The sequence below is a fragment of the Alligator sinensis genome, unplaced genomic scaffold (assembly GCF_000455745.1).
Source record: "Alligator sinensis unplaced genomic scaffold, ASM45574v1 scaffold301_1, whole genome shotgun sequence".
Taxonomy (NCBI): domain Eukaryota; kingdom Metazoa; phylum Chordata; order Crocodylia; family Alligatoridae; genus Alligator; species Alligator sinensis.
Genome location: NW_005842035.1, coordinates 1761318 through 1778017, shown reverse-complemented (window position 1 = coordinate 1778017; position 16700 = coordinate 1761318). Strand labels below are relative to the sequence as shown.

Genomic DNA, 16700 nt, shown 5'->3' with positions numbered 1-16700 from the left:
ATTGGCATCCGGTCGGACACGTCCGTTAGTGGCAGCTGCTGTCGTCATCGCCATTACTGCCACGGTCCTGGCTGCTGCCCTCCAGTCTTGTCATTAGTACCATCCGTTTCCACTGGTTTCACCACCGGTGTTGTTTCGAGGTCGAAACAGCAAAATCGAAACGGAACAGATACGGTCGAAACAGCCTTGAAACGGAAACGAAACGTGTTGCCGTTTCGACGCCGTTTCGCCCGTAGGAGATCATGGGGAAGGTCAAAACAGCCTATAACTTTGTCGTTTCTGGCCAGATTGGGATAAAACGTGCACAAACAGTAATCCCTTCTGAGGGCGTGATGCGTGCCACGTTTCCCGAAGATCGGTGCGGGGGCACCCCAAATTCTTGAGAGCCAAACTTGTGTCGTGTGTATGTGTTAAGCCGCGGCAGGCGACAGCTGCAGGGAGGGTGGCCCCTGCTGCGGACATGACGCCTGCCAGCTGTCGAGGAGACCGGTGCGGGGGAACTGCACCCCAGCTGCTGACTGGCGAAACTTGTGGTGTGCTAGGAGTAATGGTCGCAGTTGGGACACCCTACTTGTGAGGTAGTTTTTCCTAATGTTGAGCCTGAAACGAGTCTGAATCCATCTTCCAGGAGTTTGTGACCATTGCTCCTAGTTTTCCCCAAGGGTGCCCTGGTGAACAGTTGTTCACCGAGCCCTAGATATACTCCCCTGCTGAAAGCGGGAAGCTGCTACCAAGTCCCCTCTCAGCCTTCTCTTGTTCAGGCTGAAGAGTCCCAGGTCCCTCAGCCTTTCCTCATCTGGCTTGCCGTGCACGAGCGGCCCTTCTCTGGACTCTCTCGAGCTTTACCCCGTCCTTGTTAAGGTGCGGAGCCCAGAACGGGACGCAGTCCTCCAGGTGCGGTCTCACCAGAGCCGAGTAGAGCAGGAGAATCACTTCTTTGCAATGGTTTTGCTGGAGATGCATCAATTGATGCATGCCGGCGTATTGTTGGCCCTGCTGGCTAGGGGTGGATCCGGAGAAGCTTCGGCGGCCGAAACAGCACATCCAGATCGAAGCGCTGAGTTCGTTAGGCTTTCCGAAGTGGTTCGGAAAAGCTTCGGAGCCGTTTTGGAGATCTGGCCATAGGGTATAATGGGGAATCATCCCTGCAGCTTTCACCCCGCTGCGCCTTAACACACACACAGGGTCACCCATGTCATGAGCTTTGCCTGTCAGCAGTCAGAGGTGCAGGGCCCCAGAAGCCAGACTCCCCCTGCACCGATCTCCTTGACAGCTGGCAGGCTTCGTGGCCTCACCAGGGACCACCACCCCTGCAGTTTTCAGCCCGCTGCACCTTAACACACACAGGGTCATCTGTGTCACGAGTTTTGCTTGTCCACAGCTTGAGGTGCAGTTTCCCCCCCCAAACCCCTGCACCTATCACCTTGAAACTTGTCAGGCTTTGTGACCTCACCAAGGGCTACCATCCGGCAGTTTTGACTCCACTGTGGCTCAACACATACACGTGACATGAGTTTTGCTTTCAAGAATTTGGGGTGCAGTTCCCCCCGAACCCCTGCACCGATCTTCTTGAAACATGGCAGGATTTGCTGCCTCACCAGGGGCTAGCATCCCTGCAGTTTTGACCCTACTGTGTCTTAACTCATACACGTGACATGAGTTTTGCTCTCAAGATTTTGGCGTGCAGTTTCTCCAAACCCCCTGCACCTATCTCCTTAAAACTTGGCACGCATCATGCCCTCAGAAGCAGCTACCATTTCTGCAAGTTTCATCCAAATCTGGCCAGAAATAACAAAGTTATAGTCTGTTTCGACCTTCCCCATTATATCCTATGGGTGAAACATCGAAACAGGGTTGAAACGGCAAAATGTTTTGACAGAATGAAAGGGAACAGCCGTTTCAACTCGAAACAAAAGTTGAAATGAAACACTGTTCTGTCGAAATGTTGAAACGCTGGTCAAAATGAAACGCTTCTGTTTCGCACAGCTCTAATTTCCAATATTGTTATTATTACCAATGATCATAATTGTGATCACTGTTACTATCCTTTTTGCTAGCATCCATTATTGTAATTATTACAATCAATTACAACTTATTTCCAATATATTATTAACAATTATCTATTATAATCATGATAGCTTGCTTTCCATATTGCTACCATCAAGTATTGTAATTATTATACTAAAGTCCAGCTTATTTCCAGTATTATTATTATCAATGATCTATTATCGTAATCATGACCACTGTTACTATCCTTATTGCTGCCATCCATTATTGTAATTATTATAATCAATTTTGACTTATTTCCAATATTATTATTATTATCTATTATCGCAATCATGATCACTATATTACTATCCCTATTGCTACCATCTGTTATTGTAATTCATTATTATAATCAATCACTACTTATTTCCATTATCATTAATTATTATTATTACTATTATTTATGATACTCCCTTTCACCACTGTACCTCATATATAGGGACACAGACCATGGTAGCTCAGCCCGTGCTTGCACTCCCCCTGCCCATGCCCCAGGGCACTGCCAGGCTCCCCTGGAGCGCGGGGGATGCCCCAGGAGGGCAGTTGTGCCTTGCCCACCTGCCCACATCCATCCAGGCTACAGCTCTTGTGGGTTTCTTGAGGCTGTTCAGTAACACCTGGGAGGCAGGAATCAGTTCAGACAAGGAGGTGGAATAAGGCAGAAGTGGGGCCAGCATGCAGCCTGGGAGCTACAGGTGACATGGGCAGTCTCTGGGAGGGGATGGGCAGCACAGTGGCAGAGAGGGCAGGGGGCAGAAAGCAGCTCAGCGAGGGAGCAGGGAGCAGAAAGCAGAACAGTAGCTTGTTGAGGGAGCATGGGGCAGAAGGACCAACAACAGGTCAGTGAGGGAGCACAGGACAAGGAGCAGAAAGCAGAACAGCAGCTTGGGGAGGGAGCACAGGGAAGGGAGAAGGAAGCAGAGCAGTACATTGGATAGAGAACACAGGGAAGGGAGCAGAAAGCAGGGCAGGCAAGGCAAGGGGATCAGAGTGGCACTGTGGGAGGGTGCGGGGCTAATGTGTACGCGCCTACCAAAAAGGTTAGCCCGCACTGCAGTAGGGGACGGGAACAGAAATTGCCAGAGGTCTTCTGCTGGGCCTGTACAGCCCCTAGCACTTCTTGGGCATCACTGTAATAGTAAATAACTTGAAAATGTAATCTGCCACTTAGCCCTGGCTTCAGAAGAGCAGTTAAGTCTGCTTAAAATTAAGCAGGTCTTTACTGAATAGGGATATACTTAATAAGTGCCTTTCAAAATCAAAAGCCATTAAAAGCCCATAAAAGCCATTTTCCATCCAGAAAGAGCACAGACCAACTGCAGATGCTTCCTCAGCCTGACGAGGGGAGTTTGTGTCCACAAGCTTGTAAAGATTTTTTTTTCCAATTATTTGAGTCAGTCTAATAAAAGATTACAGATTTACTCAAAGAACCTGGTCTGCCTATTAACAGAAAAGGCACGCGGGTTTTCCTCGCCTGCACTGCTCTTTGTAATTTAGGCTAAGAAAAAAAGCAGGCATGTTAACAGTTCTGTAGGTACTCAGGCAGGGCCGACCAGAATACGTGGAGTACAAGCGTCTTTGCACCATCTTCCTTTCTTGTACGTAGGATTAGATCAAGGAGTTTGGCTGAATCTAGAATTCAAACACGCTGTGCTCACCCAGATGGATTGCATTGGCACAATCCAGTGTGGGGAGCTCCTTATTTTTAACGTTTCTAAATACACCAGACAGTGGTTTCCTATCCATTTATAAAGCAGCAGAAACCCAGGCAGAGTTTACTGGCTTGGCCCTGATATCTGCTGAGTACATGCATATCTATAATAATAGGAATCCTACGGGAGCAACAAGGACTACACTGGGCTTTAGCAAAATACTACATTGCAGCTGTACATTTTCTTAACTTGAATTAATTCCCTGCTGAATAGAGGCTGCTTTCATTTGCAAAAGAGTTACTTTTTCCAACAAGAGACACAACTATTTTATTCTTCTTTTTAAAGTGCTGTCGTGATCACCTATCAGCGCTCTTTCATGGAATTTTTTCCCCCACTATATTTTCATCTTTGTTGCTAACATATAAAGGGACTCTTGTCATGTAGCGCAGACCCAAGATGTAGACTGGGCTTAAAAGGGGTCAATATGAATAAAACGCATAGGTGGGTGCTAGTGCATGTTAAGTAGGATGGGACATTAAGACATTTTTAACAAGCAAACCACGCCCCCCCCCCCCCCCCAACACCCCCACCCCCCCCCCCCCCCCCCCCCCCCCAACAGCTGGACTCTTATCCTCCATTGCTACCTTTAATTAATCAGTTTTTGAGTGAGAAAAAAGACGTTTATGATTTTTTTACTATGCAGATTAATTATAATCTTGACCCTGCATTTTAGAGCTTTCTACCAGTAGATTTCAAAATGTTTCACGTTATCTCCATTTTATAGAGTGGGAAACTTCAGGGAAATGACTGGCTCGGGTTACTTAGGCTAGGGGCAGGGCCGGAAGTCAGGGCTCCTAAGTCCCAAACCAATACTCTATCCACTCACCCGTCCTTCTCTAGAATTATTAGATCAAACTATTTTTACTAATTACTAATTTACTAATTTGACTTTCAGAGGTAGGTGAAAAGAATGGACAAATATTAACAAAACTGGAAAAGTAAAATGAGCTTTTTTGGACAATCTTTGTTGTAAGAATCCAGAACTTACTAATAATAGTTGTAAAGGCATTTTTATTTCAACAGGATTTCTTTTGCTAGTGTTACTTAAGGCACCCTTGATAAACGAATTGAAGATGCTACCCCAGAGGCGGCAGCAACCGGGTTTTAGCTAGTTAAACCTCATGGAAAGGATTGTGTGTCCTCAAAGAACTTATCCCACAGAAGCAGCAATGGTAGGAAACGGGTGGATTTAAAATAGAGGATCTGTTTCCTGCACTTCACCTTTGGTGACACTGTGAACCTGAGCGAGCAAATGATATTCAGCTTCTGCCATTTTTTCAATTAATTTCATGATCTAATTTCAGATTCTTACATTCTCTACGGCACAAATGAGGTTGGGCTCTGCTGTGAGAGCAGCAAGAACCTGAAAGGGCTATAGAGCCAGGGAGTAAGCATTTTCTTCAGTCAGTCCTGAAGTTGCTGAAAAATGAACCTCGAGTTTGTCTGAATCTCAACCAGTTGAGTTTTTGCAGGGGATAACCATATCTCAACCTCTCTGTCATGTTGACAGGCGCTGTCTGATCTGCTTCCAGTGCGTGCTCGTAGACTGGGCTGTCATGTTCCACAAACTCTGAAAATACGTTTATTCAAGAGATTTTAAAGATGGTCCAAGTCCGTCAGTAGACAGGGATGGGTGGGAATTGGTATTATTAGATATAAATGTTTACCGTATTTCACTATGTACAAGTTGGGTTTTGAAGCCCAATTTTTGGGTTGTAAAAATCAAACTCGACTTATATATCGTGCCACATCAAAAAATTGGGATTGGAGTTAGGTTTGGCTGGGCACGGTGCTCAGCTAGCAGCCCCGTCCCCTGCAGCAGTGCTCCTTGGGTCGCACCAGCACCGCTTCCAGGGGATGAAGGTGCACCAGCTGTGTGTTGAGCCCGGTGCCACTCTCAGGGGATGAGGCAGCACCAGCTGAGCCCAGCCCCATCCCTTGTGGAAGGTACTTGGCGTTCAGCAGTGCCGGTTGCAGCAAACAGGGCCAGGCTGGACGCTCGGGTGGTGCGGCCCCATTCCCTGCGAGCCTGGCACCACTCACAGGGGGATTGGGATGGAGCCGGGCTTGGCGTTCGGCTGGGGACGTGATGCTTGCAAGGGGTGGGGACAGGGTCACACTCATCCGGCACAGCCCCATCCTCTGCAAGTGGCACCAGCAACGCCATTCGCAGGGGATGGAGCCGAGCCCAGCCCCAACTTATACCCTGTACCTATGAAAATCTTTACCTTTCAAATCAGAAAGCTGGGGGTTGACCTATACACTGTGAAATACCATATATGACAATAATCCCCAGAATCGGAGTCCCGCTGTGCTGCGGGTTGTCTGGAAACCATTCATTTCTATTGACTGCTTTCATATTGTTTTGTCTTTTTCTTGACTGGGGGGTGGGGGGAAGGCAGCAACTGGGGCTTCTGCTATTCAAAGGCCAAATCGTTATCATTCTGGAACCTGCTTAGGCCAAAAAATAAAAAAACCCTTGTATTAAATTTAGAAAAGATTGGTTTCTTTTCCTTCAAAAATAACCTCTGCACACTGATAGTTTAAATTGCACAAGGCTTTCAGCACAGAGCCCAAGACATGGCCTTTTAAAAGACTTATTGAATGCCAAAAGCTAAATCTAAGATACATACCTCTTACACAGTGGTGTTTAAAGCAGTGATTCTCAACCTATTTAAGCGCGAGGCCCCCCCCCGGGAAATCCCAGTTCTTAGCTTCCCTCATTTTTTGAATATGGAAAATAATATTCTTCTGCTGCAAAGACCTGAGAATGAGCACAACGGGGCAGAATGGTTTTGTCATGGTGGATTCCTAGTTGAAATCTCTCATTTTATCTTGTGAATCATGTAGAGATATTTGGATAACTAACAGTGCTAATATACTGTGGCACCTCTAAGAGCATCTCATGGCACCCTAGTTGAGAATCACTAGTTTAGTCATAGAGACCTAAGGCTGGAAGGGACCTCCAGAGGTCACATCTAGTCCAACCCCGTGCCTGAGGCAGGATCAGCCCTATCCACACCATCCTAGTATACAACCATCATTTAAACTAGGTAAAACTACTCTCAACCCCGACACAACCCTAACCCCCAAATGTGCCACGGGTAAAGCAGAGGAACCACAGCAGCCAACATCCTGCTTCTATAAAATGTTGTCAGTACACACCCAAGAGGTCCCAGGTACAGGGCCATGCCCCCTGCTACAGAGGAAGGCAAAAACCCCTCCAGAACCAATCTGACCAAGGGGTAAAATTCCTTCCTGACCCCAAATATGGCATCGGTCTGACACCGAGCAGAGGGGTGAGACCCTCTGGCCAGGAACCTCCAGCTTTGGTCCCAGTAGGAGAGTCAGCACAGCCCAGTTGAAGCCCCCAGCCTTAGCTGTGGCCAACACCCAGTGCCTCTGGGGAGGCTTAAAAACACCCTGACACACGTAGCAGAACAAAAGGGGTGGGAAGAGAAGAGTGGGAGCAATCAGCAAAGCCCAGAAGTACAGGAAATACCCATGGTGGACAATAGGCCTAGGTACACCTCGATCATCCCTGGCTGTCCAACCTCTTTTTGAACACCTTCAGTGATGGAGAGCCCACAATTTCCCTAGGCATCTATTCCACTGCCTCTCTATTCTCACAACAAAGACATTTTTTGAATTTCCAATCTAAATTTCCTTTTGCTGCAACCTCAAGCCATTCCTCCTCTCTGCAGCAAGAGAGAAAAGGTGCTTTCCCTCTTCTTTATGGCAGCCCCTCAGGTATTTAGAAGGATAGCGTCTTATCAAAATAGCATGTATATAATAAAATCAAGTACAATCACCTGTGTTATAACATCTAGATAATTAAAAATATCTCATTTATGTTCGTTTGTCCTGGAGTTGCTCAGCTTGGTCCACGATAATAGACCCTATGTATAACAAACCATGACGACAGACTAGTCCCAATCACTTTGGATTCTGGTTGTTATCCATTCCCTTCACTCTGGTGCCCATGCACTGTCCCAGTCCTGGAGCATCTAGTTTGCTGGCATGCCAAGAAAATTCAGATTTGTACATAAAAGCATTTTCCCATTTGAATCCCAAAAACGTTGTGCAAGACTCACCACAATAGGAGGCTAAAGTTAGTTTGCCAAGTCCAATGTATTTCAAAGTATGGAGCTCTCCCTGCCTCCGGCTGAGGGCAGTGGGACTGTCAAATAGACCAATAAATAACAAGGAATGGCTTAAAGCAGCAGCCAGCAAAGGGGCAGCCTCTTGAGTTGTACAGCACAGCCAGTGGGCACTTTTAAGGGGAATATAGAGTGGAGGGAACAAAAGGGCTCCTGCCTGAGCCAGGCCACTTGCCACCATCCAGAGCACTGCACACTGGTGCTCAGTCTGGCCAGGCAAGATGAGGGCAGCTGAGATCAACCTGTCCTATGAAAGTTAAGGACAACCATTGGGTTCCCATCATGGGAGAAGGCTGTGACCCAGGTGCAGTGTTTGGAGGGGGCTATAAACAAGTTACAGAAGGATATGAAAGATTGTGGAGAAAGCTGTCGTAGTACCTAGTTTCTCTCCAACTATTGCTAACTCCAGGCTCTCTCTTTTTCATTGCCACGTGCTCTTAGCAAGGATGAGGCGACTACGGCGGTGGATAGGTTCTCTCCTCTGGAGATTCTGCAGCTGTCTGCTCTGCTGGAAGACTGCCTCGATCAGCTTTCTATTCTCGGATATATCTTGCCAAGGTCCTATGAGGGCAGGACAGAAATCATCCATGTATGTGCCTCTGTTTTGTGTTCCTCTTATTTGTTCTTCTTGCTTTGATTTTACTCTATCACTTTTGGGTGAGGGGACACGATGGAAATGCCTCATCCTGTTCAGATGAGGCTTGATTTTAATATCGATATCCTGGGCCCAGTGAGGTGCCCTTCGGGGAATCTGGATCTCACATGGCGCTGCACAACGTTGATAAGGTCCCTCTGCCACAGGGCATAGACTTTCGCAAAACCAGTCAGCATACAAAGGATAAGATCTGGACATGCAACACCTAATTACCGATGTAATTTAGTTTGCTTTCATCCACTGAATCCAGAGTAGACATGAAAACCAGTTATCCTAGTTATATTGTAGCTGCCACAATAGGCAGCACTGCAATAGGTAGCAAGAAACACGAGAGCCCATTTGCACTGAAGGCAGGCAAGGTTCTTTGGGCAGATGTGATATATTTTATTAGACCAACTAAATAGTTGGAAAAATTGCTCTTTGCAAGCTTTTGGGCACAAACACCCTTCTTCAGGCATTGGGAGACTTGCACTGAATAAACTTACCGTGGGATAACCATGGACACATGATACGTAACACCAAGGCGTTTCTGCTGCTTTTCTTCGTCACACATAATCCTGCACTGGATGCTAGGAAGTTACACCCATGCAGGAGTTTCTTCCCTGTCTGTTCTTGGCCATGCTGGTATAATTGTGTCCTGTGCCCAAATAAAGGCAGAATTTTCAAAAGTACCCCACATGGCTGTGATTCTCTCCCTGTGTTAGTAAATGGTAAAAATCCCTTGACTTCAGGAGGAGGGTTAGACCAGCACTGAACACTTACCCTAGATGGATTGTTTGGTTGCCATTATTTGGCTGATTTCTAACAGGCATCACAGAGAAGCGGGTTTGAAGGGAAACAGGAAGAACAGGGCAGAACCCTTTCCACTCAACGAGGGGCTTCATACACTGGACGTTCCCTGAAGGCGTGGACATGCTGATGGAGATGCTGATGGTTGGAGCTGCTAGAGTGGAGAGCAAGGCTAAGGGATAGAGGGATAGTCTTGAGAGGCAGAAGGGTTTTCTTTCTACCATCATATATTCTTAATGTTTCCAACGAGAATCAAGAATCTTACCTCTTAAGCAAGGCAGCAGCCAATTTCCAGGCTTAACACAGGTCATGCTGCACGGGACACTTCGCACATTTTATTTAGAGCACAGTAAGCATCGCCACGCTGTATTAAAAGTTGGCGTTTTGAGCAGTTGCGTGGCCATGGTCACTACAATCCCTAACGCAGTCTCTCGTGAACAGCTCACTAATTGTCAGTCCTAGCTCAGCACTGCACCAGTCTTCAACAGGCTCCAGTGCAGTGCTGGGGCTGGAACTGGCAGCAGAGGCTTGGTACAGCAGAGGGGTCCCTGGCACACGTCATGGCTGGGTCAGGACTGCATACAGCTCGCACCGTCTCATTGGAGCAGTCCAATGATAGCTGTACACATGTTACTTAATACAATCTGGAGATTGTCTTCCCGTGAAAAGGTGCAAATTTGCTACATTATGAGGTCAGGTATCCAGATTGGTCTAGAAGCAAAAGGAATCAGGACTCGTAGTAGAGATGATAGCCTTTATTCAACCAACTAGATTTTTGCAATTAAAGACTTTTTTTTGCACAAAACTAGCTGGTCTAATAAAAGATATCACCTCTACCACGAGTCCCGATTCCTACATTACGATGGCACTTAGCATGCGTCTTACTGCTTGGATGCACAGCCGCTCATGTTTTAAGTGCAGTTAACATGTCCTAAGTGTAACACACAACAAGATCTCAACTCTGAAACTTTCTCTGTGTGCCAAATGAGCTGGAAAAATCTGAACCATTATGGGTGAGGTGGGAATATATTACTGGCAGCAGGCTTATCTGGTCCAATGCTGAACAGAGAATGCCAGAGGAAAGCTAAAATAAAATGAAATTCATGTGTTCCACCAGTTCTTTCTCTGCCACCCTGTATTTTCAAAAATCCCCTACAAAGTTGCCAAGAAGACAACCCTCAATCTTACATCCAAGCTGAATTCAAAGCCTGAATAAGGCTTGAGCCGTGCAGTAGAGGGCACTGCTTTCCTGAAAAGTAACCAGCAAACAAGTCAAACAATTTTAGAATTTCATAAAAAAGTAGGGCTGGAAGGGACCTTGAGAGGTCATCTAGACCAGTGGTTTTCAACCTTTTTTTCATTTGTGGACCCCTAACAATTTTTAAATAAAGGTGCAGACCCCTTTGGAAATTTCAGATGGAGGCGTGGACCCCTCTGAATTGTCAGTGTGGGTACTCACATACTTTGGATTGATCATCGTCACCTTAGACATGATCTATGGATGCCATGGGGTCCGCGACACAGGTTGAAAACCACCGATCTAGTCCAACCTCCTGCTGGAGGTAGGATCACCCCTGCCTAGCAAAACTACACAGTCAACCCTGATGCAACACAAGATATCACACCCGAACCTGCAACAGGTAAAACAGGGAAACCACAGCAGCCAATGTCTGGCTGCTGCAAAGGTGGTTAAAAATATGCTCAAGAGGTCCCAGGTAGAGGGCCACATCCCCTGCTACAAATGAAGGCAACCCCCCACCCCACAGTCCATACCAGTCTGGCTGGGAGCTTGTAGACAGGGATTGTCATGGAATTTTGCATGGAAAATTTCTGATGTATTAGAAGCAAATTGTACCAGCACTTTTGTAAGGATTATGGGTTGGCTTCTGCCTCTGACCCAGACTCAGCTTGATAATGGCAGTGGAAATTATTCCTTTAAGCCCCTCCTGGAAACACACTTCTTCCCAGAGGCACCAAAACACAACATAGGAAAAAAAGTCAAATACACCAAAAAAAGGAGGAACCCACAAGCTACATGTGACTGTCAGTGCTGTCTCGTTTAGCTGCTGCTTCCCACCCCTGATTTTACATTTGCATGTCATCAGTTAAATTGCAAGGGACCTTATCTTCATAGTTGTCTGCAAAATACCCAGAACACTACTGGAGCCATATAAATCAAGCATACCAGCGGCAGTTTCAGTAACCGCAGCACTGTCTGATAATCCATTAGCTTTCCTCATCAGGATAATTGTGGCCTTCAGAAGAATGGAGAATTTCCAGTAGTTGAATTTTTAGTGCAGGTGCCTCGTACACTGGGCAGCTGCCAAGAAGCTAAGCAAAGGGCAGCAGCACAGCTTGCAAATACTCCACTCCTTGGGTGTTATTTGGTAATTCTGGAGGTTTAAATCCCACCTAATTATTTCCAGCAGGGCTGCTCAGCATCCAGTCTACAGGGCTTCCCCTGGGTCTGGAAATTTGGCAGTCGGGGAGCAGTAGCAACATTCGTTGCCACCGCTTGCTGCCAGATTTCTGGACTGTGGGAAGCTATGTGAGCTGGATAACTTGCCCAATACTCAGGGTCAGGCTGGCATCTGGCTGGATCTGGGCACATGGGGTTGTTTTGGTGTTCTGGATCACACCCTCGGACTGACCCCAGGTGGCAGCTCTGCGCAGGATCTGGACCACAGACCAACCCCGCAACACTCAACCGGCCCACAGAGCTGGAAGGGTAGGCAGCACTGAGTTACAGCAATCCAGTTAACAGCCTGTCTTGAATTGTCCATCAAAGCCCCACCAGGAAGTCCATGAGTTCCTTTGCCAAGCTCATTCCTTCTGAAACACGGTCCGTTAAGAGAAGGAGTAGCAGCTCTTTTCATTTTGTTCTTTCTTATTTTTTATATTTTCACCTCCCTGCACTCATTTAATGCACACAAGTGATACACCTGTGCATGCAGGCGAACACATGCAGACATGCAACAGAGCAAAATGTGCCTGGAGATCTTCAGCTGGTTAGAAGTGTCATAGCTTAATGGGATCGCCATTGCTTTTGCTGGCACAGGAACTGCTCTCTCCCCGACCCTCCCTTTGGTTCCTCAGAACATAGGTGGACAAAAAATGTGCCTGTTTAGGTTGTTACCGCAGTAGCTGCTGGTATTTGGAGTCTCCCTTTTGGGTTCCTGTTGTGGTTCCTCCATCGCCTCCCCCTACAAAACAGCTGAACAAATAACCAATATCCATCTCTACTTCTCCAGTCGAGAAGGCAGCAAGCACATCACAGCATGGTTGCTATAGAAATGCTTAAATCCGGGAAGCTGTAGGTGCAGCTGCTGGCAACCCAGTGAGAAACGGCAGAGAGGGAGACCCTTTCTTGCCCTGCCAGCTTCATCTTAGTCCCAATCCTGAAAGGCCTTTGGCACATGCCTTGCTTTACCCATCGTGAATAATCTCATGGGCCCCGATGGGGCTTCACCCCAGGCTTAAAGTTAAACCAGGGGAATTGAATCAGGGCCCATACTGGCTACAGACTGCAGAGCTTCAATATCAACCACCTGCCTCCTTGGTGTGGAATTTAGTTCACCACTTGATTGCTGTTGGCCCAGTTCTTCCCAAGCTTATCATCAACTCAGCTTTGCTCTCTCCTGTTCCTTAACGTTGCTGAGTTTCCCATCCACAGCGCACCTAACATCTCTCTTGTTTCTTTTCTAGATGGATAGCCAGGAAGTCAGTAAAATCGTCAAGACCCAGAAGGAGCTGGGGATGAAGTATGAAGAACTTGTGTCGGCCATGCCAGAGAAGGGCACAGGAATTCCCTCTGAGAAAGCCAAGATCAATCAGCTGAGGAAGCAACTGCAAGAGACACGTGGAGACCTCCAACAGGCCAACTTTTATTTTAACAGTGCTGCAAAGCAGAGCGTTCTGTCCTCAGACAACATCCGAAAAATCCTGGAGGATATGTGAGTGAAGAGCTGTTCTAATTAAAGCACCACAATGTCTCATGTATCAGTGTCCCTCTGCTTAAAAATGGCGATGAGGTGCTTGAACTAAAGCTCGTTCAATGAGCTTTGGTTCAAGCACCCCCGCCACCATTTTTAAGCTCAGGGACTCTATTAGAAGACATGAAGGAAGCTGCTGGAATGCTGTAATTACCACGCTCCACATGCTGGTCAATGGTAAGCTTTCCAGGCCAGGATCGTAGCTTGGTAAAAGTCAGTACAGGACCTAACACAGTGGATTTCCCTGATGGCCCAAAACTTTTGCAGCAACTGCAATATCAGTACGAACTGATAACAGCTCGACTACATTTAATCTTTTAGGGCACCATAATATGAAATACTCCAGGTGTGCGAATGGGAATTACATGGTAGCCATAACCTTGGATTTGGCTTAGTAAAAGGATCTGAATAAAACAGAAGCAGGGCATGGCATCACCATAGCTTTTTAGCAACAAAGAGGAGTGGGGCCTATATAGCTGAGCCAGACAGCAAAATGGCAGAAAATAAGGTCTTTCTCTTTGTTCTCGTCGGCAGGCAGTATGCCAGCCAGGTGATTGCGGAGACCTTGCTGGAGATAGAGACTTCAGGAACGTTTCAGAGCCTGCTACGAGCTGTGCAGAGAGAGAAGGAGAAGAAGAATAACTTACACAACCTCATCATGAGGTTAGGGCTACGGGAAGCACCTTCACAGCACCGTTCCCTGGGGGGGAAGGGACTTCTGCCCCTCTGGGCATGGCCTGACAGTACAGAAGAGCATGGCTTCCCCATGCGAGTCTCTCTAGGTGCATTACTATCATTCATCACAGAAACATGTCAGGGGAGTGCATTGCTGGGCCTGACATTTGTCTGCAGTGGGAATTTGTCCAGGTTTGAGCCTCGGGAGGTCAGCTGGGCTAGTCTAACCCCTCCAGGCCTTTGGTTTGTCCAGACACACTGGAGTGTGCTGGCTGCAGCGGCCCACTTATGACTTCCCAATTTTGGGACTCTCTGGCTCCTGGGGAAGTTAGAGCAGCAAAGAACCTGTTCTTTCTTCTCCTGCAAGCCCCAGGCCTATAGACAACCTTGCAGCAGTGAAAGATGAGGCGTAGTGCTTCTTCTGGTCCTTCTAGCCCTCGCCCCCGCCACGTCCACTCCTTCCCTTCCCATGTTACAAGCGCTCTTCTGCATCCAGCCTGCACAGAACGAGTTTGCTGCAGCTCCAGGTGCAGAGCTCTGACTCTGGGGCTCCAGCTTCAGTACTAGATAGAGACATGACAAGCAGTTCCTGTGCCCTAGGCAGATAGCAGTGACTCCTTCCATAGACCCCATCACAATAGGCCCCTGGGGCGGGCACCCCCATTGCCTGCCCATAGTTACACTACTGGTGTGGGAGGGCTGGGTGTGGCAGCCATCACAGAAGGGGGAAGGTCCCACCAAGGGGGAATCTTCTGCCGTTCCACAGCCCCTTTCCTCCAAGTGCTACCAAGCTGCCTCCAAGCTAGCACCTCCCAGAGCGTAGACCAGTGGTCACCAAGCAGTAGATCTTGATCCACCGGTAGATCTCGGAGCCTCTTGCGGTAGATCTCAGAGTGTCTTGGAGTTGATCTAAGCCTGGGGTGGGGGGCTGAGTGCCTGCGTGCATGCACACGTGCACCCTAGCCCAGCAGCTCAGTCCATTGGGGAGGGATGGGGCTAGATTGAGGCCCCTGCGGTGAGGGACAGTGCCGCAGAGGCAGGAGCAGGGGTAAGCTGAGTGGGGCCCCGGCCAGATGGGACTTACCTGATGGGGAGGCGCACCCCCAAATAATTTTTTCTCTCTCTGCCTCAGTCTGCCCTCCCTTTCCCTCCCCACAGACTTACCTGCTGGGCCAGGGGGGTTGGGGGGTGGTGGCAGTGATGCATGGTAGATCTTGGTTGCTTTTAAAAGCCAAAGGTGATCTACTTAAAAAGGTTGGAGACCACTGGCATAGACAGCCCAACCTACATTTTGCATGGGTGAAGCTTACCTTGATTTCAAGCAAAGCTGAGTGCTTCAACGGCATATCACAGCTTGACTTCTCCACCCTAGGGACTTGCTGTATAGCTGTAAGCGGGGCTGATCCCTGGGGTAGGCAGGATTTAGAGGGGAAGTGTATAATTTCGCCTGCTGCCCGAAACAGCTGTTCCATGTTTCAGAAATGGAGAGATCTCGTCTACTTACCGGTGCAGGGGACAGAGGGAGAAATGAATAGTGGGACTTGCCTGTGGCGTAACCAGCTAGTGCGTCACACTGAAAATGAATGGACGAATTACTGAATTTGAAAAGGGCACCTCACTTTATAGTCCACCCCATCACTTGTGTCTAATAATCACTGCTATAGGTGACTTCACCGCATACGCATGCTTTGGAGCGACGCTTCTGTGATTTTCAATAAAACTCGTCTGGTTTTAACAATCAACCCACGAGTCTAAAAGCAGCTTCAGCCTGCAGTAAGAATGGAATTCATTATTAGGACCTCCTAATTTATCACATTCACCCAGATGCTAACAGCCTGTATGAGACCATAAGCTCCTAGGGCAAGATCTTGTCATGCTAATTAATTTATCAAGTGCCATACACCATCATGGCACTGTACTGATAATAGATTATAAGCATAAATCCTTTGGGAAAAAAAATCAGGAATGAAACAGGCAAGGGAAATGTGAGCTCAAAAACCATTGGCCGTGGCAGACGTCCTATTCTTCTATTGTTCTCTGGTTTCTAAAGGTAGAGTAGAAAGCTTGAGGAAGTCTATTCAAAATCCCAGTCCATAACAATTCGGGGATAGATGAAAAGCTTCAAGAACTTTGTTTTCAAGGGTAAACGTTTTTGTAACTTGTGGTCTTTGTACGTACCCCTTACCGATTTGAAAATTTAAACAGACCTGTTTTTTGTATTTGCTTTTTTTTTTTTAATATGTAGATGGTTTTAAAGCTCACCCTTAAAAACAGACCTTCACATAAAACCTAAACTCTGTGTAATTTGCCAGTTAGGGCCAGGCATCTGGGCTGAAAACAGTAAAGTGCTTCCACCCTTTCAAGCATATAAACTGAGTCTCTCTCAAGTCCACATGGGTCCTGACGAGACGGTGGGTTTTTGCTTAATTCTCCCAATCAGAATTAGAACAAGAACGTCATATTGCTTCACTATGGATTTGTTAACCAAGTCATCTGTGCTGCAGTGGTATTCCAGCTCCTGCCTGTCAGATGTGTAGCCCCCCTGAAGCTTAAAATGGATAAAATAAATGCTTGTTCCCAGTGAGCCAGGGTACCAGAGAGGCGTGCAGAGCTGCCTGCCTACGGCATCGACTGTACGGGTCTCCGAGCAGGCAGGATAATCAGAGCAGTG

General features: G+C 47.3%; 1 protein-coding gene across 1 annotated transcript in view; it reads left to right on the top strand.

Annotated features, from left to right (window-relative positions):
• The first annotated feature begins 460 nt into the window (after positions 1–460).
• The window catches only part of IQCG (IQ motif containing G), a 29391-nt gene continuing 13151 nt past the window's right edge, over positions 461–16700 (top strand). Inside the window, exons 1-4 of the mRNA XM_025202750.1 lie at positions 461–489; positions 8360–8507; positions 13068–13315; positions 13889–14017. Coding sequence (XP_025058535.1) covers positions 461–489; positions 8360–8507; positions 13068–13315; positions 13889–14017 — 554 coding nt within the window. The remainder of the gene's footprint in view (positions 490–8359; positions 8508–13067; positions 13316–13888; positions 14018–16700) is intronic.